The 23,943-nt window shown below is 41.0% G+C and overlaps 1 protein-coding gene across 2 annotated transcripts in view; it reads right to left on the bottom strand.

The window, feature by feature from the left end:
• LOC143815294 (Na(+)/citrate cotransporter-like) overlaps positions 1-23,943 on the bottom strand; it is a 136,087-nt gene that overhangs the window by 9,132 nt on the left and 103,012 nt on the right. For both annotated transcript variants that reach the window (XM_077294380.1, XM_077294381.1), the window contains exons 3-7: positions 19,070-19,198; positions 18,671-18,807; positions 16,443-16,654; positions 5,053-5,251; positions 3,351-3,473 (exon numbers count right to left, since the gene is read on the bottom strand). In XM_077294380.1, coding sequence (XP_077150495.1) covers positions 3,351-3,473; positions 5,053-5,251; positions 16,443-16,654; positions 18,671-18,807; positions 19,070-19,198 — 800 coding nt within the window. The remainder of the gene's footprint in view (positions 1-3,350; positions 3,474-5,052; positions 5,252-16,442; positions 16,655-18,670; positions 18,808-19,069; positions 19,199-23,943) is intronic.

Raw genomic sequence — 23,943 nt, 5'->3', positions numbered from 1 at the left:
GGTGCATTTCCATCAGACTTCATTTACTTGGGTCTGTAGTTTACACTTGGAATCAGAGTGTATTCACAAAAACATCACCAATATTGCATGCGATAAATAAATTGCAGGATTCAAGTAATTTGTAAAATTAAAGGTGTATCACAGTCTAAACTACTCCTGAGATCATGAATGTACGCTTCCATTCTGTTAGTGTATAATATGAATAATAATATTTTCTATTTCTATAGCGCCAACATATTCCACAACACTTTATAATACAGAGGGGACTTGTACAGACAATAAAGACATTACAGAGTAACATATTCCAACAGATCCCGAGAGAAGTGAGGGCAGGAAATAGGGGTGTCACACAAGGTAAAAATAAAGTGCTTGTTGTGCACGGTCCTGCCAACAGTGTAGTAAATAGGGGCATCCAAGTAATGCTGCGTGAATCGGAGCGACAGATTAAACCCAGGTGTATTTGGCCGAGACCAGATTATACTTTGGAGATAAATTGTCCTAGGCCAAACTATACCCGGTTGTGTATAATGGCCTAGGCGAAACTATACCCCCCTTGCTAAAATATACCCCTCTATTTTATGAGCTCTAAATTAGATAGATTTTAGATTACATTTTTTAATAACTGAAAACTGACTTAGGCCTCTTTCACACATCAGGTTTTCGCCGTCAGGCTCAATCCGGCTAATTTTGAAAAAAACGGATCCGGCAAAAGATGCAGCCGGATCAGTTTTTTTTCTCATTGACTTGTGTTAGCGCCGGATTGTGCCGAATGGCCATACATTTCATCCGATCAGTGAAAATTTGTTTTCCTGCATCTGGAAAAAACGTACATAGTAATGTTTTTTGTCTGCCTATTGGAAGCCTATAGGCACCGGATCTGGAAAATAACAGATTCCGGTACCAGATTCCGTTTTTTATTAACTGAGCATGCTCCAAATTTTTTGGGATCCAATTAGCTGGATCAGCTAGTCGGATCCATTGAAAAAAATGGATCCGTCGCATCAGTTTTTCACAATCTGCGACAGATCCATTTTTTTCAACATTCAATGGATTCTGCCTGACGGCAAAAACCTGATGTGTGAAAGTAGTCTAACAGGTAGTGGGAAGGTATCTGTGTTGTTAATCAGATGATGAAAGACTGATCTTACAATGCAATGTGACTGATACCGGACAACAGTCATTACATCTGAATACACTGTTGTCCAGTAAGATAAGTGCTTTTACCTTAGAATACAGTTGTAACTTGATCTTATCACATCACTGGTTTTCTCAACGTCTGATTGGTTGAAAAGGGTGCAGATCTATTTCTATCATACTCAGACAAACAGCTGATTCTAATATGTAACTACTGAGAAGTGCGGCAGGATTCTTCACCTCATTATATCTTTGTGGAAGCCTAATATTTTTACTGATTGAAGTTTTTCTGGTTCAAGTAATAAAAGTCTATGTGTTTAGAACCAACAATAACATTTTGAAAAATTACGTAATTCTTGTGTATATCACTCAACGCTTCTGATATCAAGGTTGGGAATAATCTGGCATCAGGGGGTATGAAATGGCCTAGGCCATAATATACCTGGCATATGATCAAGCGAGGGCCGCTTTAACCCCAGGTATAGTCTGGACTCTGGGTATACTATGGCCTGTTACACTGGTCACCAGCCAGTATCTGTACTAGTACAGATAAAAAGTGCTACTGAGTGCATGGAAGGGAGAACAGATTAGTGAGGTGAGGTGATAGGCCCATGTAAAGTGATGTGCTTTTAGGGCACGCTTGAAACTGAATAATGGGAACTAACTAGATTACCTGGGGTAGTGCATTTCAGAAAATCGGTGCAGCCCGAGAGAAGTCATGGAGACAGGAGTGGGAGGTTTAGATAATAGAGGATGTTAGTCCTCTATTATTCATTAGCATTAGCAGAATGGAGAAGATGGGAAGGGTGGTAGACAGAGAAGAGGGGTTAGATGTAGGCCGGTGCAGATCTGTGGAGAGCTATGTGTGTAAGAGTGATAAGTTTATATTAGATTCTGTAGCGGGTGGGCAATGCAAAGGCTGGCACAAAGTTCTGGTCTTAGTCTATGACACTAAGGCTACGTTCCACATCAGAGTGAATTTTACAATCTGTTACAAACAGCCAGTTTTTCTCCCATGCGTCATCTTAGTTGCATCTGTTTTTTACTCATTCCATTGTAATAACTGAAACAGGCATACTGTCTGAACTTCTCTTTATCCAATCCATTTTTCATCAATGTCTAAACTGATCCCTATAGACTTTATAGGGATTGTCTGGTTCAAATCAATAAGTCTGTAGTGTCACTCGATAAGGCTGCTCCCACTGGACGGGCTATGCCCGGGAGTATGTATAATGCATATGTACCCTCCGGTCCCATCTGAGAAACTGGCAAATCCACACAGGCACAATACGAGTGCTGGGGGGATCCATAAGTCTACATTCACATAGAGTGACTTATCTATTTGGACTGGACAACCCCTTTAATGGCCGAGTCTGATCCCCAAAATGGATGCAAATAGGACATGCTAAGTCTCACGGACATAGATATGTTTTAAAACTGATGTCTACATGGATCAATGAAATTCTATGGGTCTGTTTGCTATCTAAGTCTAGGTTCACATTAGCATTTCAGTCCGCAGCTGGTGCTGCAAAATTCTTTATTTAAGCTCCGCCTACTGCCGCATGCGTCCTGTGTACCTATCTTTAACATTGTGTACGCAGGGACATGCGTTCTATGCAGATGCGTCCATGTGTGTCGTTTTGACATGCCCGCCGAACGCAAGAAAATGCAACCTTTTGAATTCGGAGAGCACTTCTAAACGACGCATACAGATGCATCCACATACAATGAATGTCCCCGCGTATACAATGTTAAAGATAGGTATACAGGACACATGCAGAAGTAGGCGGAGCTTAAGGAAAGAAGTCCGCAGCACCAGCTGCGGACTGAAATGCTAATGTGAACCCGGCCTAAGAAAGAAGGCAGAAAGAATTAGGATGTGTCACACCGATGTGTGAATGTAGCCTAAAGCAACCAGAAGACAGCTGAACACTGCTCTGCGCAGCTGTATCTGTCAGTCATAGCCTTTAATGGAATGTCAGAGAGTAAGACCTGCTGCTCCAATCTAGTCCTAAGTACGATCTTATGTACCAGGAAAAATGGGGATGTATGTCCCAGTGGTGGGACCCACACCAATCTAACGAATTGGGCAAATTTTGGAAAATAGTATGATGTAATTTGCTTTAGCCTTATATATTTTTTGTTTTCCTGTAATAGGATTCTATATTTAATATCTCTGGACTTTGATCATGACTGTAATAACATAGGTGACATACTTCAATCCCATAAATGAGAACTGGAGCCAGAACCAAGCCATACACAGCATCACTATCATGTTGGGGCAGGCAAATCCAAACCAAGAGGCAAAATTCAGTATATCTCCATTGTTCGGAAAAATCCTGTAAGGGTTGAAAATATCATATATATAAAAAAGTAATACTCGCATAAAAATAAAAAAACTCATCATTATCCTATTATTATCATTATTTTAATTATTTTATTTTTTTATTACTTATTTAGAGCGCATGAACTGGCTGATGAATACTCTCATCAGCAGCTCCTGCTCTCACTGTTATTAGTGGCAGCAGGTGTAGGCTGATGGAAGCAGTAGTCTCATCAGCCTGCGCCAGTGACCCGAGATAAACTTTATACCTCCGATCACAGCTGCGCGCTCACGCTGTCTTTTGACAGCGTGGGGACCATGGCTGTCTGACCGGCGGTGATGACTTTACCAACAATCAGAAGTAGAGTTTGCATGACAGAGCAGCAAACACTGGATGTTCAGGTTTCCTGGTCCAGGTTCTGGTCCAGGTACTGTTCTGGTACATGAGACCGAACTTTTTGTAACTGTTTGGCCAAACCCAAACATCCAAGTGTCCACCAATCTCTACTAGTAATGAGCGAAAGTGCTCAGATAAGGTGTTATTCGAGCATGCTCAGGTGCCAACAGAGTGTCTTCGGCGTGCTCAAAAAATATTTTCGAGTCCTTGCAGTTTGCATGTCTCGCGGCTGTTAGATAGCCGCAACACATGCAGGTATTGCCTAATAGACAGGACATCCCTGCATGTGTTGTGGATGTCTAGTGGCCATGATACATGCAGCCACAGGGACTCGAACATATTTTTCGAGCACGACGAAGACACTCAGTTAGCACCCGAGCATGCTCGAATAACACCTTGCCCGAACAATTCACTCTCCACTAATTATTACATTAGTCATATAGGAGATGGCAGTTGTTACTGATAATATTCTATATAAGGGAATCCCTCCGTCTACAGAGAATCTCATCAGTAGCACCTGCCATCTCCTATATCAGTAATGTAAGAATTTGTCTTCACTGAATACAGATTTTACCTGCGAATTGAGAATTTTGAGAATTAATTCAGGAGGAGAAAGAAGCAGATCACTGATAAGATATAGTACAAAGGAGCTTATTTTCAAGTTTGTTATTGATTTATTTAAAATAAAAATGATAACAACAGTTATTCTATGAGCTTTACCTCCCCCTGCAGACCCTGACTGATACTCTCCTATGGAGCCGATGCAGCATCACTAGGGTAAGACTCTCTGCCTACATGCAGTTTTCTTCTGGAGGTTTTTTTTCTGGTTTGTAAAAACACTCGCTATTATGTGTTTTTACAAGTCTTTTTTGTGGCATTTTTTTTAACAAATATGTCTTCTTGTGGATTTTTTGTCCTAAAATGAAAATGCAGTAAAAAAAAAAGCCACACCGAGTGCAAGCTGCGTTTGGTCAGAGACCCAAAAATAATAATAAATAAAGCAAACATGGCATAAGAACAGTTAAAAAAGTGTCATTTTCACAAATCTGGGAGGAAATTCCACAGCATATAAATCACGTGATCGTACCCATGATGTTCTTTCAAGATTCTTATGTCTTTATACCTTAATAGATACAAAAGTGATCCTCTCTTTCCCAGGAAGCGGATCTGACTAATGTACAGAACAGTAACTACTTACGAGCTCAGCTGTCCCTTTAACACAAGGTTTGGCCCAGTTCCTGTTAATGTGGCTGTCCCACCAATGCTGGCGGCGTAGCATACACTCAACATCATGCCTTTATTTATTCTTTTCTTTTCCTTTCTTTCTTTCACCTCTGAAGCAATATCTTGCACATGTCCATTGGCCACAACTGAAAAAGGCACAGTGCAGTCCTGAACTACAAGAAACAAAAAAAAAGTTACTGATGGGTTATTTGGGAACATGTGTTCTTTACTCACTTATAGAGGGCCATTAATTTGCACAGTGATTTACAGACGTCATCATCACTGCCCCTATCGGGGCTCACCATCCTAATTCCCTATCAGTATGTATGTTGGAGGGAACAGAGAACCTGGAGTAAACCTACACAGTCACTGGGAGGACAAACAAACTTGCAGATGTTGTCCTTGGTGGGATATTGATTTTGGTATAAGTTTTGTTTTTTGTAAATATTTAAACAATATCCTAAATATCCATAAATTTATAAACCTTGACTTTTTATTGCAATTTTTGAAAAGGTATATCATATTTTCTAATGGTATGTGTGCAATAATTTGCAACTGCTGAACTATCTGAAAATTGGTGCAAAATGTTTAAAAGGATTGTCCACTTCTCGGAGAACCCCTTCTGAATCCCTATGTTTCTCCCCAGTAAAATAACACTTATGCACACCTCCGGTGTGGACACCATTCCAGCGGTGTTGGCACTAGCTCCCCCAGGGCTCACATAGCATTGTTATGTCACGTGATCTCTGTGGTCAATCAGCAGTGGCTTCACTCTACTCTCCTACAGGTGTAATTGACATTCAGATTAAGTGAGAGCGCAGAAGCAACTCTCGCTTCCTCTGGATGTCTTGATTTGGCTGAAGGAGGTGAGCGTGAAGCCAGAGCTGAATATTATGTCACGCGATCCCTGTGGCCAATGTCATGTGAACCCTGGGAGAGCCAGTATGTATTAATGTTGTTATTTGACTGGGAAGAAAACATAGGGATTCAGGAAGGGCTGTCTGAGTTGTGGACAACCTCTTTAATCATGCAGCACATAGAGGGTCTGTAATATTAAACTTTAGGGAATCTATGTGGTGATAGGCTCTATGTACACACAGCTCTACAGTTTGCTTGATATCTTAGGTTCAATTTGCATGTTGCATTTTTACGCCCACTGATGAAGCAGGGTGAAACACTACTTCTACTTTTCTAATTACTATGATTACACATTGTTTATACTCAATAATTCACTAATATTGATGTTTTACTTTATTATGTATATGGGTTGAAACAGTTGGAGTGTGGAGAACTTTAATTTGCCCCTTCTTTTTGACATACTGTGTTTTACCATATGTTTTCAGCAGGCTTATTTTGTGTCCCTTTCTATGAGGCATATTGTGTTTTTAACATTATAACTATTTGTTTTTTTTAAGGGATTCCTTTGCGTTCATTTCTTTATGTTCTAAGCTATGCTTTTTATATTTCCCTAGACATTTGTTTTCATTACTGCTATTGAAGTGCAATTCAGTATTTTATTGTATTCATACGGACATTTTTTGTTGATTTACATATATTGTATTTTCATGTAGTTTTTGGATTCAGGTTTCATTTTTAGGTAAAAAAATAAATAAATAAGCTTTTCTTTTACACTTTTTTTTCCCCAACAAGAAGCTTTTTGATAAATTGCCAATTCAGATTTGTGCCAGTTTGACAGCACATTTCTAAATTCACCCACTTTTCTATAGTCATTGCCATCTGTTGTGATACCCACATAAGTAAGCGCCATTTCTGTGAGTCAAAGTTTATCATTGGTCCAAAGGTTCAAAAGTCAAGAATTGTAGAAGTCTTTTAGATTACCTTTTAGGCGAGTCCTAATGTCAATGTTTAATTGGTAAAGTTAAATAAGTAATTTTAGACTAAATATACCAGAAACCAGAATCATGTCTTTTGTCAATATTAACCCTGAAAAACATCAATTGATAACCAAAGAAAATATTTCCACTTTCTGAATGTTATAAATCTTGGGAACATCTGCATTTTGTGTGCAAGAAAAATAGAAAAAAATATTTGTTTCAAAGGTCAGCAGATGTTCTAGTTTAGGTTAATCGGTGACTTTTTCAGTTTGTTTAACTGAGAATTCAGCCACTTTCACACGGTATCCTGGTGACAATTGTACACCAATGTTTGTAAGCCGAAACCAAGTGTGGAAGCTACACAGAATAAGTGTAATGGAAATATTTACTACTCGCCCATGTTTAGGACCCACTTCTTGTTTTGGCTTACAGAATACTGTGATGTACAATAAAACATAGCCTTACTACACAGCTACTGCTTCCTCGGCATCTAGGACAATAATTGGGTCAATATCCATTGGTCCATCCAAAATAAATATTTGCTCTGCATGATCAACCTGATTTGTGGGACCAGAAATACTGTAAGTTTCCAACACTATTTTGTCATCTTGAGAATGAGTTTAGTTGAAAAATAAAAATGGAGCCTATTTTTTTTTTAGAGTGTAACATACTATAGGGATTCCCTCTCTCATATAAGCATTAGGCAGAGTTCATTCACACAGGCAATGTGGTTTGGTCCAAACAGGTGCAGTTTTATTGCTTTCAAAAAAACTCTTGGGTATAAATTTATCAAAGCCAATAAACAGTTCATTTAGCAGGGCACATATGTTAATGCTCACTCAAACAGATTAAAGTCCCTGCTCCCTGAGCAAACCTCATACACAGAAGAGGCACAATCCCACCAATCTTGGTATCCCCTACAGCCCGAGCTCCAGCAGCTTCCATGGCCAAGCAGAAATGTTCAACTCAGTGCACAGTTTACTCTGAACAGATTGCAGCTTCACATGGTTCTCTGCAGCTCCAACATACAGACTGCTCAGCTTTCCTAGCTGACCCATGCAGTCTCCATTTAGAGAGATATCCTTGCATGTCTCTCTCATAGCTATAGCTCACATTTTGGCTGGTCACTCACCAGCAGCACACTCTACTCTGTTCAACATAGGCCCTGGTTCTTAAATAAAGCTATCCAAGTGCATCTAATCAAGACTTGCCCCTCTTCCGAAAGCCGGAGGCTGGGCATCATCTGCCAACAAACATAGCCTAGAGGGCTCTGTTACCTACTGATTACACCCAATAACAATACCATGCAACGAGGCGTTGACCACTTCCACTTCATATGACACAGAGCCACAGTTTGTGCATATGTCGACCAGGGCCATGAAATAGTTCTTGGCATCTCCATGGATACATCTTAACCCCACCCCCTTCTCAGGGACTAGAACATGTGGAAGTGTGGCCCCTAACTGGGTCACCAAACTTCCTGAGTTCTATCACTTCAATATAGTTCACAGTCACCTGATATGTGTGAGGCCCCTTGCCAGAATGAGGAACAGCACTCCAGGCAGGGTAGTCAAAGTAGGAGTTGCGCGGCCAATGCTCCAGTCCATTGGTTGTGGGACTTGCTCTATTCCACCATCTTTTTGTACTGAGGTGCTATGCGAACCTCGCTACTCGGCATTGAGGACACAGGTTCTCCTCCACACAACTCCTCTTAAAGAGACGGCTCTCAGCTCTTTTGAGCGGCACGAGCGACACCATGACACTACAGTGTTTGCAATGCTTTAGCTGCCTTTTCCCTTCAATCACCTGTGCTTTTTGGGACTTCTAACTTTCATCCAAACCACAAATTGTAGGGATTCACTCGCTCAGGTAGACATTAGGTATAATTTACACAGGCAATGCAGTTTGGTGCAAACAGGTGTAGATTTATTGATTTTATAAACTACAAGGGATTTAACCCCTTCAAGACCAAGCCTATTTTAACCTTAATGACCTGGCCGTTTTTTTGCAATTCTGACCAGTGTCCCTTTATGAGGTAATAATTCAGGAACGCTTCAACGGATCCTAGCGATTCTGAGATTGTTTTTTCGTGACATATTGGGCTTCATGTTAGTGGTAAATTTAGGTCGATAATTTCTGAGTTTATTTGTGAAAAAAAAATGGAAATTTGGCGAAAATTTTGAAAATTTCGCAATTTTCACATATTGAATTTTTATTCTGTTAAACCAGAGAGTTATGTGACACAAAATAGTTAATAAATAACATTTCCCACATGTCTACTTTACATCAGCACAATTTTGGAAACACATTTTTTTTTGCTAGGAAGTTATAAGGGTTAAAATAAAATTTGACCAGTGATTTCTCATTTTTACAACAAAATTTACAAAACCATTTTTTTAGGGACCACCTCACATTTGAAGTCAGTTTGAGGGTTCTATATGGCAGAAAATACCCAAAAGTGACACCATTCTAAAAACTGCACCCCTTAAGGTGCTCAAAATCACATTCAAGAAGTTTATTAACCCTTCAGGTGTTTCACAGCAGCAGAAGCAACATGGAAGGAAAAAATGAACATTTAACTTTTTAGTCACAAAAATGATCTTCTAGCAACAATTTTTTTATTTTCCCAAGGGTAAAAGGAGAAACTGGACCATGAACGTTGTTGTCCAATTTCTCCTGAGTACGCCGATACCTCATATGAGGGGGTAAACCACTGTTTGGGCGCACGGCAGGGCTCGGAAGGGAAGGAGCGCCATTTGACTTTTTGAATGAAAAATTGGCTCCAATCTTTAGCGGACACCATGTCGCGTTTGGAGAGCCCCCGTGTGCCTAAACATTGGAGCTCCCCCACAAGTGACCCCATTTTGGAAACTAGACCCCCCAAGGAACTTATCTACAAGCATAGTGAGCACTTTAAACCCCCAAGTGCTTCACAAATTGATCCGTAAAAATGAAAAAGTACTTTTTTTTCACCAAAAAATTTTTTAACCTCAATTTTTTCATTTTCACATGGGCAACAGGATAAAATGGATCCTAAAATTTGTTGGGCAATTTCTCCTGAGTACAACGATACCTCACATGTGGGGGTAAACCACTGTTTGGGCACATGGTATGGCTCGGAAGGGAAGGAGCGCCATTTGACTTTTTGAATGAAAAATTATCTCCATCGTTAGCGGACACCATGTCGCGTTTGGAAAGCCCCTGTGTGCCTAAACATTGGAGCTCCCCCACAAGTGACCCCATTTTGGAAACTAGACCCCCCAAGGAACTTATCTAGCAGCATAGTGAGCACTTTAAACCCTCAGGTGCTTCACAAATTGATCTGTAAAAATGAAAAAGTACTTTTTTTTCACAAAAAAATTCTTTTAGCCTCAATTTTTTCATTTTCACATGGGCAACAGGATAAAATAGATCCTAAAATTTGTTGGGAAATTTCTCCTGAGTACGTAGATACCTCATACGTCGGGGTAAACCACTGTTTGGGTGCACGGCAAGGCTCGGAAGGGAAGGCGCGCCATTTGACTTTTTGAATGGAAAATTAGCTCCAATCGTTAGCGGACACCATGTCGCGTTTGGAGAGCCCCTGTGTGCCTAAACATTGGAGCTCCCCCACAAGTGACCCCATTTTGGAAACTAGACCTCCCAAGGAGCTAATCTAGATGTGTGGTGAGCACTTTGAACCCCCAAATGCTTCACAGACGTTTATAACGCAGAGCCATGAAAATAAAAAATAATTTTTCTTATCTCAAAAATGATTTTTTAGCCCACAATTTTTTATTTTCCCAAGGGTAACAGGAGAAATTTGACCGCAAAAGTTGTTGTCCAGTTTCTCCTGAGTACGCTGATATCCCATATGTGTGGGTAAACCACTGTTTGGGCACATGTCGGGGTTCGGAAGGGAAGTAGTAATGTTTTGAAATGCAGACTTTGATGGAATGCTCTGCGGGCGTTACGTTGCGTTTGCAGAGCCCCTGATGTGCCTAAACAGTAGAAACTCCCCACAAGTGACCCCATTTTGGAAACTAGACCCCCCAAGGAACTTATCTAGATGTGTAGTCAGCACTTTGAACCCCCAAGTGCTTCACAGAAGTATATAACGCAGAGCCGTGAAAATAATAAATGTGTTTTCTTTCCTCAAAAATATTTTTTTAGCCCAGAATTTTTTAATTTTCCCAAGGGTAACAGGAGAAATTTGACCCCTACAGTTGTTGTCCAGTTTGTCCTGAGTACGCTGATACCCCATATGTGGGGGTAAACCACTGTTTGGGCACATGCCGGGGCTCGGAAGGGAAGTAGTGACGTTTTGGAATGCAGACTTTGATGGAATAGTCTGCGGGCATAATGTTACGTTTGCAGAGCCCCTGATGTGCCTAAACAGTAGAAACCCCCCACAAGTGACCTCATTTTGGAAACTAGACCCCCCAAGGAACTTATCTAGATATGTGATGAGCACTTTGAACCCCCAAGTGCTTCACAGAAGTTTACAACGCAGAGCCGTGAAAATAAAAAATCATTTTTCTTTCCTCAAAAATGATGTTTTAGCAAGCAATTTTTTATTTTCTCAAGGGTAACAGGAGAAATTGGACCCCAACAGTTGTTGCCCAGTTTGTCCTGAGTACGCTAATACCCCATATGTGGGGGTAAACCACTGTTTGGGCACATGCCGGGGCTCAGAAGGGAAGTAGTGACATTTTGAAATGCAGACTTTGATGGAGTGGTCTGCGGGCATCACATTCCATTTACAGAGCCCCTGATGTGCCTAAACAGTAGAAACCCCCCACAAGTGACCCCATTTTGGAAACTAGACCCTCCAAGGAACTTATCTAGATGTGTAGTGAGCACTTAGAACCCCCAAGTGCTTCATAGAAGTTTACAACGCAGAGCCGTGAAAATAACAAATCATTTTTCATTCCTCTAAAATTATGTTTTAGCAAGCAATTTTTTATTTTCACAAGGGTAACAGGAAAAATTGGACCCCAATAATTGTTGTACAGTTTGTTCTGAGTATGCTGGTACCCCATATGTGGGGATAAACCACTGTTTGGGCGCACGTCGGGGCTCGGAAGGGAGGGAGCACCATTTGACTTTTTGAACGCAAGATTGGCTGGAATCAATGGTGGCGCCATGTTGCGTTTGGAGACCCCTGATGTGCCTAAACAGTGGAAACCCCTCAATTCTAACTCCAACACTAACCCCAACACACCCCAAACCCTAATCCCAACTCTAGATATAACCCTAACCCCAATACACCCCTAACCACAACCCTAACCCAACACACCCCTAACCCTAATCCCAACTCTAACCCTAATCCCAACCCTAACCCCAACCCTAATCACAACCCTAACCCCAACACACCCCTAACCATAACCCTAACCACAAGCCTAATCTTAACCCTATTTCCAACCCTAGCCCTAATTCCAACCCTAACTCTAATTCCAACCCTAACCCTAAGGCTATGTGCCCACATTGCGGATTCATATGAGATCTTTCCGCACCATTTTTGAAAAATCCGCAGGTGAAAGGCACTGCGTTTTACCTGCGCATTTACTGCGGATCTCCAGTGTTTTTGTGTGGATTTCACCTGCGGATTCCTATTGAGGAGCAGGTGTAAAACGGAATCCGCACAAAAAATTGACATGCTGCGGAAAATACAACACAGCGTTTCCACGCGGTATTTTCCGCACCATGGGCACAGCGGATTTGGTTTTCAGTAGGTTTACATGGTACTGTAAACCTGATGGAAAACTGCTACGAATCCGCAGCGGCCAATCCGCTGCGGATCCACAGCCAAATCCGCACCATGTGTGCACAGTCTAATGTAACCCTAAGGCCAAGTGCACACGCTGCGGATTTTACTGCGGATCCGCAGCGGATTTGATGCTGCGGATCCGCAGCCGTTTTCCCATAGTTTACAGTACCATGTAAACCTATGGGGAAAAAAAAACGCTGTGCACATGCCGCGGAATAATCCGCGCGGAAACGCAGCGGATTATTTTCCGCAGCATGTCAATTCTTTCTGCGGATTCCGCAGCGGGTTTTCAACCTGCACCAATAGGAAAGTGCAGTTGAAAACCCGCAGAAGAAACCGCGAGAAAATCCGCAGTGAAAACCGCAGTGGTTTCGCACTGCTGATTTTCCAAATCCGCTGCGGAAAAATCTGCAGCAGAATCCGCAACGTGTGCACATGGCCTAACCCTAACCCTAACCCTAGTGGGGTAAGAAAAAAATAAAAAATATTTTCTTTATTTTTATTATTGTCCCTGCCTATGGGGGTGATAAAGGGGGGGGTTCATTTACTATTTTTTTAATTTTGATCACTGTGATAGGTTTTATCACAGTGATTAAAATGTACTTGGAACGAATCTGCCAGCCGGCAGAGTCGGCGGGCGCACTGCGCATGCGCCCGCCATTTTGGAAGATGGCGGCGCCCATGAAGAAGACGGACGGACACCGTGAGGCTTGGTAAGTATGAGGGGGGGATTGGAGCACGGGGGGGAATCGGAGCACAGGGGGGGTGGATCGGGGTACGGGGGAGCGGACAGGGGGACGGGGGAGCGGGCAGGCAGACAGAGGGGAGTACGGGGCAGAAAGGAGGACTGGGGAGGTGATCGGTGGCGGTGGGGGGGGGCAGATTAGGTCTTCCAGCCATGGCCGATGATATTGCAGCATCGGCCATGGCTGGATTGTAATATTTCACCATTTTCATAGGTGAAATATTACAAATCGCTCTGATTGGCTGTTTCACTTTCAACAGCCAATCAGAGCGATCGTAGCCATGGGGGGGTGAAGCCACCCCCCCTGGGCTGAAGTACCACTCCCCCTGTCCCTGCAGATCGGGTGAAATTGGAGTTAACCCTTTCACCCGATCTGCAGGGACGCGATAATTCCATGACGCCACATAGGCGTCATGGGTCGGATTGGCACCGACTTTCATGACGTCTACATGGCGTCATGGGTCGGGAAGGGGTTAAAACCTAAACTAGCCTTTTCTGGGCATAAATGTATTATGGCAAATAAGCAGTTCATTTAGCAGGGCTCATTTGTCAGTGCAGGCTCACCAGAAAAATTACAGTCCTTTCTCCTGTAGCAAACTTCATACACAGAAAAGGAATTGTCCTACCAGTCTCGGTATCCCCTACAGCCCAATCTTCAGCAGCTTCCATTGCCCAACAGAACTCCGGGCACAGTTTACACTGAACAGGCTGAAACTTCAACACAATTCTCTGCAGCTCCAACACAGACTTCTTAGCTTTCCTAGCTGACTCAATCAGTCTCCATTCAGAGAGAGAGCCTGGCTTTTCTCCTCCCCAGCTACACATTTTGACTGGTCACTCACAAGCAGCACACTTGGCTCTGCTCAACATCCAGCAGGCTTACACTTCTGGAGAACACATGCCTTGGTTCTTAATTAAAGCCAGACAGGTGAATCTAATCAAGACCTGCAGTGCTAGGATTTAACTGTAGCCAACCATTAGTTGCTACAATACTTTGATGTGTATTGTGTCTACACACAGACGGACCTAAACTTTTATCAATACCATACATTATTAATCACTATACATGCAAGTCTTTGTTGTTGTCTTCCATCTATCTAACAAGCATTTCCAAACAGTAGGCGATTGTATGTTTATCTTGTTACATTTATCACCATTTTGGTCAATTAGCAACTTGTTGTTCTCCTGGAGATGCAACATGTTGCAGATAGGGAATCGAATATGCAATAGGAAACCATTGTCTGGGCTAGCACCTTTGGGTAGAGGTTTTCCAACTTGGTCAATGTGGAAAGGAAGATTTATTTTGTCTTTTTGTGAAAAAGCATTTTTACAAACAGAAAAATAATCTGAAAATATAAAGCGCTATATCATCCACATGTATGTCTATAGACAGAAACCCCATAAGGCAGATGTTATTTTCCTCATATTAGGAGAAAAATTAATTCATGACTGCAGAGAAATCGAACTGATTCTCTAGATAATTGTCCCATTTCTGAAATCTAGCACCTATAACCTATAATATTTTAACTAGTGACTTATATAGAGGTAAAACTATGTTCTTGCCATTAGCCTCTTTTAATGCATCTCATGATGTAATTTGCTGTGACAGCAGCTACCTGACACTGGTCACTAAAGTTGAGTTTGTTGTCCAACAATATACCTAAGTCATTTTTCAGTGACAGCTTTGCCCAGTGTTTTACTATTTATCATATCATTGTACATTTTCATTCCTTGGCCCAAGTTTTTGGCCTTACAATTATCTGTCTTAAACTTTCAATACCATTACTCAACCCAAGCCTCCACCTTCCCCAAATCCATCAGTTGTAGTTAATTATCCTCCTCTGTGTTGATTATCTTGCATAACTTAAAATACCGTATATTAAAAATAAGAGGGCCCAATACCGACCCTTGGGATACACCACTATTAACGATGACCCAATCAGAGTGTATTCCATGAATCACCCTCTGACTCATATTACTGAGCCAGTTGTTTACCCAATTACACATATTTTCCACTAGGCCTATTGCTTTCATTTTATACACCATCCTTTTATGTACCACTGTATCAAAAAACTTTGAAAATCAAGTTAGACAACATCCGATTAGGAGTGATTCCTAAAGGAAGGACAATTTAAGGGAGGAATTGAAACCTATCATAGATGTTGGATACTCTTATCTTTTACTAAAAGAAAAAAAACTGCATTAAAAACAGCACTAAACATTTATTGGTAGAAAAGTGCATGTGAGATTCCTGACTAATTGACATTTAGTGTAAATTGTCATTATGACACGCTCTGCTATCATTTTCTCTGATCAGTACACTGGAAATATCTCATATGTAACACCCATAAATGTTTTATAGTTTTTGTAGATTTATTACAAAACGTAAAGAAAATCTATCATAAGGAAGTCCTTGACTGTGCCAGAAAGAGACTATTGTGTGTGGTTGCCTCTGGCACTTTCTGTTTTTTTTTGTTGTTGTTTTCATATGGAGGGTGGTAGTCCTCCTCTTACTCTTCCTTAATACTTAATGAGTCAATTAACAGGTGTGACAACTTTCAATGGATGTGATTATTTCACAATTGCCGATTATGTATTCAAGGCATGAACCTGATGCAGAAACCGTGCTTAGAAATTATACAGAGGTAGTGTATATAGAGCAAATATTAAAGGGATTTTCCCACGAACAAGGTTAATTTTAATCAATATTTTAATCTGTAGATCTTTGAATGATAATAATTTCCACAGTGCTGTCCTGTCTGTATACTCTTTTGCTTCCTCCCCTGCCCAGGAGCTTTGGTGTGATCAGATCATGTTCCTGCACGGTCAGACACACCCATTACACAGTACTCAGCAGGGGCACATTTATAAGATTATCTCACAGGGACATTTTTTATTAAACACATCCAATTCTGAAACTTATTTTTATTCCAAGATCTATTGATTAAAATCTACTTTGTCCGTGGGAAACCCCATTTAAATTAGAAGACTAAAGTCATTTCACTCAATAACCTGCAGAATAATCCTGTCCTTACCTTGCACATCTGTCATGGGGATGGCATTCTTTTCATCAAGTTGCATTCCGGGATTTGTCTGTCCTTCTGAATCCAAAATGGACGAGTCCTGCTTAGTGTTATTGAGCTGACCTAAGACCGCTTGAACTATAGGGACCATCATGGCAGTGGTTGCTGTATTGCTTATCCACATAGATAGGAAGGCGGTGACTCCCATGAACCCCAACATTAATCTAAGGATAATTCAGGAAAAATTGTTAGCAATGAAACAATTGTAGTATCCTGTTCTTCTGGAACAATTCTTTTATAGGGCTAGTCCACCTATAGCCATAATTTCAGAGTTTTTATCTATCTACCCTTGTGGATTGTGAGCCTTCGCGGGCAGGGTCCTTTCTCCTCCTGTACCAGTTATGACTTGTATTGTTCAAGATTATTGTACTTGTTTTTATTATGTATACCCCTCCTTACATGTAAAGCGCCATGGAATAAATGGCGCTATAACAATAAATAATAATAATAATCTGTAATGCATATGTAATGCCTTATACAATGTATAACTAGGAAATGCAAGTTATCCATTAATACTGATTGTCAGGTATTCAAGCAGAACGGCATTTACCGTATTTGAATATGACTGAGTTGCAGTACCTGAAAAAGCCACTACCTTGACAGAAGAGCTAGATGCACTTTTAGGCCACATATCCTGATAGTACCAATACTGGAAAAACCAGTACTGATGCAGTCCGTGTGTAACATGTGTGTGGCATACGTGTGCCGCATGAGTGTGACACGTACTGGTGTCTGAGAAAAGCAGTGCAGGTAGCGCTGTTCCAAGGCGCCGGGTGCTGAATGCAGCTCTCATCATTGTCGCCTGGTCTCTCTCAGATCAGCGCAACCAGGTAACCCTCATGGGAGATGGAGTTAGCACCCGCTGTGAAATGAAAAAAAGACATTGGGTCACCTTCGTTTTCCTAACCAGCTGAGGGAGAGCTGACAGCTGGGGGGCTGATGTTAATATTCTGGGAAGGGGCCAATAGCCATAAAGGTTCCCAGAGTATTAATAACAGCTAACAGCTATTTGCTTAGTCATTACTAGTTATTATTGCGGGGACGCAAAAAAATGATTCCCCCCTACATTTACTAGCCAGCAAAGGCTAAACAAACAGCTGCAGGCTGATAGTAATAGGCAGGAATAGGAAGGTGTCATGGATATAGGCTCCCTCCCAGGCTAAGAATATCAGCCTTCAACTGCCCCAGAAATGGTGCATCCATTGCATGCGCCAATTCTGCTAATTTAGCCTCCGCTCTTCTCCCTTGCTCATATGCGGTAGCAAGTGAGGTAATAGTTGAAGGTTTGAGGTCAGCTTTGTAATGTCAGCTGACATCAGGCTCAGGATAGTAATGGAGAGGTATCAATTAGATACCCCAATTACAAACACCATGGTCAAATTTAATAAAGACACAGGCAGAGTAAATTCCTGTAATTAAAATTAATACTTCCTGACCCTCTGTTACCCATTTTTTTTGCTGATTGCAGGGAGACCAGGTGACAATGATGTGTTTAATTCATCACCCAGTGCCTGGGAACAGCGATAATTGTACTGCTTTTTCCCAAGCGCCGGTACATGTCACACTGATGATATAGGGATGTCATCTTTGTGTCATCACTATCAAGCACGCATTTCATCTGTGGTGTGTGAAAAAAATGACATGTGGGTTTCTCACACAGACCGTTCATGTGAAAAACCAAATATGTGCGAAACACCACTGAATACAATGGGTGTGTGCATGTCCGTATTTGTGGTCCTTAAGAAATGGACCACATACGGACATAAAAAATGGACGTGTGAAGGGGGCCTTAAATTCAGTCTACAAAGTTTTTGATTAAAATAATTTTCTGTGTTATGTTGCAGAATTGGTCTATGGTCATTCCAATGGCTCATATGGACGAAGCGATTTATTGTATTTAGTAACATGTTTGTTCTTTTACACTGTATTTATTTTATTCTTTACCCTAGGACATCAAAATATGGATTTGGAAAAAGATATTAACTGCTGAATTCTAAATGAAACACATATCTAGTAGCACTCTTCCATAACCCTATGTAGACATCTTGAAAAAGGAAAATAAACCACTAAAGGAAGAAAATGCAGGCACAAAAAAGATTTAACCTTTATGAAAACAATCATTTGTGTTTTGCAGAATGAACTAAAGACATCCAAGAAAAAAATTAAAATCAGGATCTTACAAGGGAGGTTTAACGCCAACAATGAGCAGAACCTTCAGTGCAATTCTCTTATGTAGGTTCCAATGCTCCACAGCCACAGCGACTATTAATCCTCCGACAAATAACATGTTAGTGTCCTTCAAGTACTGCATACACACCTAGGAAAAATGACAGCAGGAGTCATAAGACAAAAGTGATCAATATAAAACTGACAACTATGGGAATATATTGTATATATGTAAACATTCCAAAGCGTGCAGCTTAAAAAGAACACCTGCTACTATATAAAAAGTGGGGAAATTTTGCTCTTATTTTTGTTCCACTTAAACCCCTGTGTGCTCCTTTTTTTGTTTGTTCAGAACAAATAGGTGAATGAAAACATTTTCCACATTTAATATGGTTGATTAGAGAATTGTTTACCTGCTTTGATTCCAGTATACCAAACATTGGGAACAACAGGACCGGCATCAGGGCAGTAACTGCGAGGGGTATGACCTCTGTACACCAGTACACAGCCATCAGCATTATTGTGTAGGCACAACTAGCTTCCTAAAAAAGAAAAATATATACTTTTAAGAATAAATCTGAAAATAATTATCAAAAGTTACTATAGGTTTGATAGAAAACCAAACATTTTAATAGCTGGAGTAGAACATCCAGAATTACACTGCCATGGTCTATATATATATATATATATATATATATATATATATATATATATATATATATATATATATATATATATATATATATATTTGAACAGTTTTTTAAAAAAGGTTCATCTTCTTTACAGTACAGACAAATGAGTTAAGCCTCCCATACATAGTAGATGCTGTAGGGTGTGGAAGAAAAACAAGGAACAACTGGGCATTGCTGGGAAGGCTGATGGCTTATAGGTAGAGGTGCAGTCACCTTATCAAATCTCCGAGTTTCAGCACTGTTTAGGCTATATGAACTGATGAAGATACCTATACGGTGCTGAAACGTATACCCTTAATAAAATGGCCGTACCTCAACCTATTAGCCGTCATCTTTTCCAGCAGTGGGTAGTGGTTCCTTGTTTTTCTTCTACACCTTACAGCACTTATTGAAGTTGACATTGTACACGACCGGCACAAGGAGGAGCAGCATCTGGTCCAATCTTCTTCAGTTTTCGAACAGAGTTGTGCCTGTTATTAGCACATCTCGCTTGGGTGAGCAGTTCCGCTTACTTTTTGAATTATTTTATTTACCCAAAATCTCTACACTATGGGGTGCCGCTTTTTTGTCCTTTTCTTCTAGATGCATAATATAAAGCTGTTGGCCAATAGCTATCTCTCCCGACTCGAGTTCATAAGACACAGGATTCAGAAGAACTTGGCTCTGCCAAGTGCTCCTGTATTCTGTAAGAGAGCGCCACTTCAAGTCTCCTCTGGCAGAGGAAAAGCAAAGGATCAGCTGTTGGAAGTCTGGATCCTTCTTTTCTCCAACATGATCTTTAAGGAGAGAGTTAAGAGGCTCCCATATAAGTTAAAATACTGACTGATCCCATCAACATCAACAGCTTTCACTGACATTAGCTTAATGTTTATAATGGCCTTTACAATAAGCTTACCCGTATAGCCCAAGTTTTAATATTTCCTGCCTATGGTGTTTGATAATATCTGCGTCCATCAATCTTATGCATGTGACATGATTGTATTATCTCTCTCAGGCTCAGGCTTTATGTTTGTATCTATGGACAATGTCCTTCATTTTATGACATGTGTATTGTTGCACCATGTTGCTCTTTATTTGCTGAGAAGCGCAGACAATCTAAAGTGAAAACAAATACTTCCTGAAAGCATCTCGAAAAAATTTCAAAAGGCAAATAAATCAAGGCATTAATCCACATAGTTAACAACTGTAGTCCAATCCTAATAGAATATCTGCAGCTTGAGAAGAATACCACGCTGACTGATTTCCATTTCAGTTTGTGCCTTCTTCGAGGTCACTTCTTCCTGACCACCTATGGTGCCTACATTAGACTCATGCATTAGCATAGTATTAAACATAATTCAGACCAGATACATCATCAAGTACACAAAAATACAAGGTTGTGTACTCATAAATAGGCATCGTCAAATAGATGAAAGTTATATCATGGTGGAAGCCATGTTTGTATAATGCATCTGGCAGGTTTCCCAGCTGAGAATATAAGCAAATAAGTGTTCTAAAATAGATGTACCTAAATATTGCACATAACACGTGGACTCTGTTTATTTCAAAGTGTTATTCAAGCTTCAATGTTTCAAGAGCATACTGTATAAGTGATTTTTTCATATCTATTTTCCTATGAATACACAGGCCTCAACATCTAAATGTGCTATGCTATGACTCTATGGTTTTACTTATGTAAGGGTGTGGACTGTCTTGCCCTGTTCCTGTCCCTGAAGACATCAATCGTGCATGGGAGCGATGTTATGTGTTATACATTTTTATATACAGTGGGGAACATAAGTATATGATACACTGCCGATTTTGCAAGTTTTCCCACCTGCAAAGAATCGAGAGATCTGTGATTTTTATCATAGGTACTTCAAGTATGAGAGACAGAATCTAAAACAAATCCAGAAAATCACACTCTATGATTTTTACTTAATTAATTTGCATTTTATTGCATAAAATAAGAATTTGATACAGTAGAAAAACAGAATTATATATTTGGTGCAGTAACTTATGTTTGCAATTACAGGGGTCAGACATTTCCTGTAGTTCTTGACTAAGTTTACACACACTGCAGCAGGGATTTTGGCCCACTCCTCCATACAGATCTTCTCCACATATTTCAGGTTTCATTGAGTTTCAGCTCCCTACAAAGATTTTCTATTGGGGTCAGGTCTGGAGACTGGCTAGGCCACTCTAGGACCTAGAAATGCTTCTTACGGAGAAACTACTTAGTTGCCTTGGCTGTGTGTTTCATTGTTATGCTGGAAGACCTAGCTTCAACCTATCTTCAATGCTTTTACTGAGGGAAGGAGATTGTTGGCCAAAATCTTGACATTCATAACCCCATCCATCCTCCCTTCAGTATGGTGCAGTCATCCTTTTCCTTTTGCAGAAAAGCACCCTCAAAGTATCATGCTTCCCCACCATGCTTCACGGTTGGGACAGTGTTCTTGGGGGTTGTACTCATCCTTCTTCTTCCTCAAAACACAGCGAGTGGAGTTGATATCAGCAAGTTCTATTTTGGTCTCTTGTGACCACATGAACTTCTCCCATGCCTCCTCTGGATCATCCAAATGGTCAATGGCAAACTTCAAATTGACCTAGACGTGTGATGGCATGAGCAAGGGGACCTTGCTTCCTCTGTGGGATTTTAATCCATGACGGCATAGTGTGTTACTAAAGGTAATGTTTGAGACTGTGGTCACAGCTCTCTTCAGGTCATTGACCAAGTCCTCCCATTTAATTCTGGGCTGATTCCTGACCTCTCTCAGAATTAACCTTACTCCACAAGATGAGATCTTGCATGGAGCCCCAGACCGAAGAAGATTGACAGTCATCTTATGTTTTTTCCATTTTCTAATAATTGCGCCAATAGTTGTTACTTTCTCACCAAGCTGCTTGTCTATTGTCCTGTAACACATTTCAGCCTTGTGTAGGTCTACAATTTTGTCCCTGGTTTCCTTAGGCAGCTCTTTGCTCTTGGCCATGGTGGACAGGTTGGAGTGTGATTGATTGAGTGTGTTCAAACAGGTGCAATTAATACAGGTAATGAGTGCAGAGTAGTAGAGCTTCTTAAAGAAAAAATAACAGATTTGTGAGAGCCAGAATTCTTGCTGATTGGTAGGTGATAAAATGCGTATTTCTTGCAACAAAATGCAATTTTATTATTTAAAAATCATACAATGTGATTTTCTGTTTTTTATTTTTAAATTCTGTCTCTCACAGTTGAAGTGTACCTACGATAAAAATTATAGACCTCTCCATTCTTTGTAGGTGGGAAAACTTGCAAAATCGGCAGTGTATCAAATACTTATTTCCCCCACTGAGTGATGTCATGTGAAATATGAATTATGTACTGAGGTTCTTAGTGTATGTTGGAACTAGAAGGTGATATGGAATAGTGTAAGTACTGTTAATATCGTTATGTTACTTAGTCCTTGAACATTCAGAAACCTAGAAGACAACAATGCATTTTTGAAAACCAATAAGATCAACGGTTTGTTCTTGCTGAGGTATATCGTGTCCGTTGCCGGAGATGCACTGACCCCGAAATAAAGAGCTCATGGTCCATGGGCCTGTAGGCCAACATTATAACAACCGCCCAGTAGTTCTTCGGTGCACACAAAGTCTTTCTCCTGCACAATCCTTTAATTAGTCTGTCCTCTAAGTTAGAACCGCATAACTTATGTTCATCCGAGTCCATGTTCCCTGTAAAATAATGGCCCTTAGACCCACACAACAATGGCTCATCAGTCCATGAGCATAATTTCTGACAGTACCTCGTCAATCCTGGAAAGGAGGACACAGTCCACAAAGTCCTGACCTGGCCAGAATCTTCGGGTCGACCATTTCCTCCCCTCCACCTGTTGTAAACAACTATCCCATTTAATTTACACACTGTCGTCCCCCTGTGTCAGACTCATGGTCCATTTGTGAAAAGTTCATGGATAGCAGGGGGAAAAGTTCATGGAGCAACGGGACAGAGTCCATAGGGCTAAAAGGGTTTTGGACCATTTGACAGTCCACAGTCTCTCAATCCAGCAGGCAAACATGCATAAAACAAACTGGGAGGGGGAAAACACAAAAACTCATCGGTCGTCCTGGCCAACACCAGGCATTTCCGTTACACCTAGGGCTTCCTGCCCACCATAATGCAGTGCAACTAGCACAGCAGAGATTTTAGAGCTCTGCCACTGACTATCATGCTGGATGCTGCGGCCGTTCTTCATACCCATGTCAGCTAGGTGCCCAATTTTCCTACGTAGGTAGTGGAGTGGTACCCATGGCAGATATATACTGCCGCCACAGCACCTGCCATTTCACATATGCCTAGGCCTTAGTACTGCCCATCAAGGAAACACGTTAACCCTCATGGGGCATGCCTGTGGCCCCTCTCCCATTTGGGGAACAGCACTGCAGGCCAGATATGCAAAATACGGGCAGCGCCGTCCTATGCTGCAGTCCATTGGCTTGGTGGTCATGGGACAACGGGCGGCTATGTGGCCAGGGGTATGACACTTCCAACAAATTACACTATGGGATGGGACCTTGGACACTAACTCCAGTGCTCTTGGATGCCCCCAAGGTGTGGCTCTAGCTCCCCTCTT

The sequence above is a fragment of the Ranitomeya variabilis genome, chromosome 3 (genome assembly GCF_051348905.1).
Source record: "Ranitomeya variabilis isolate aRanVar5 chromosome 3, aRanVar5.hap1, whole genome shotgun sequence".
In the NCBI taxonomy this organism is placed as follows: domain Eukaryota; kingdom Metazoa; phylum Chordata; class Amphibia; order Anura; family Dendrobatidae; genus Ranitomeya; species Ranitomeya variabilis.
Note: the sequence above shows the minus strand (reverse complement) of the source record. Positions and strands in the feature narration are given on the sequence as shown.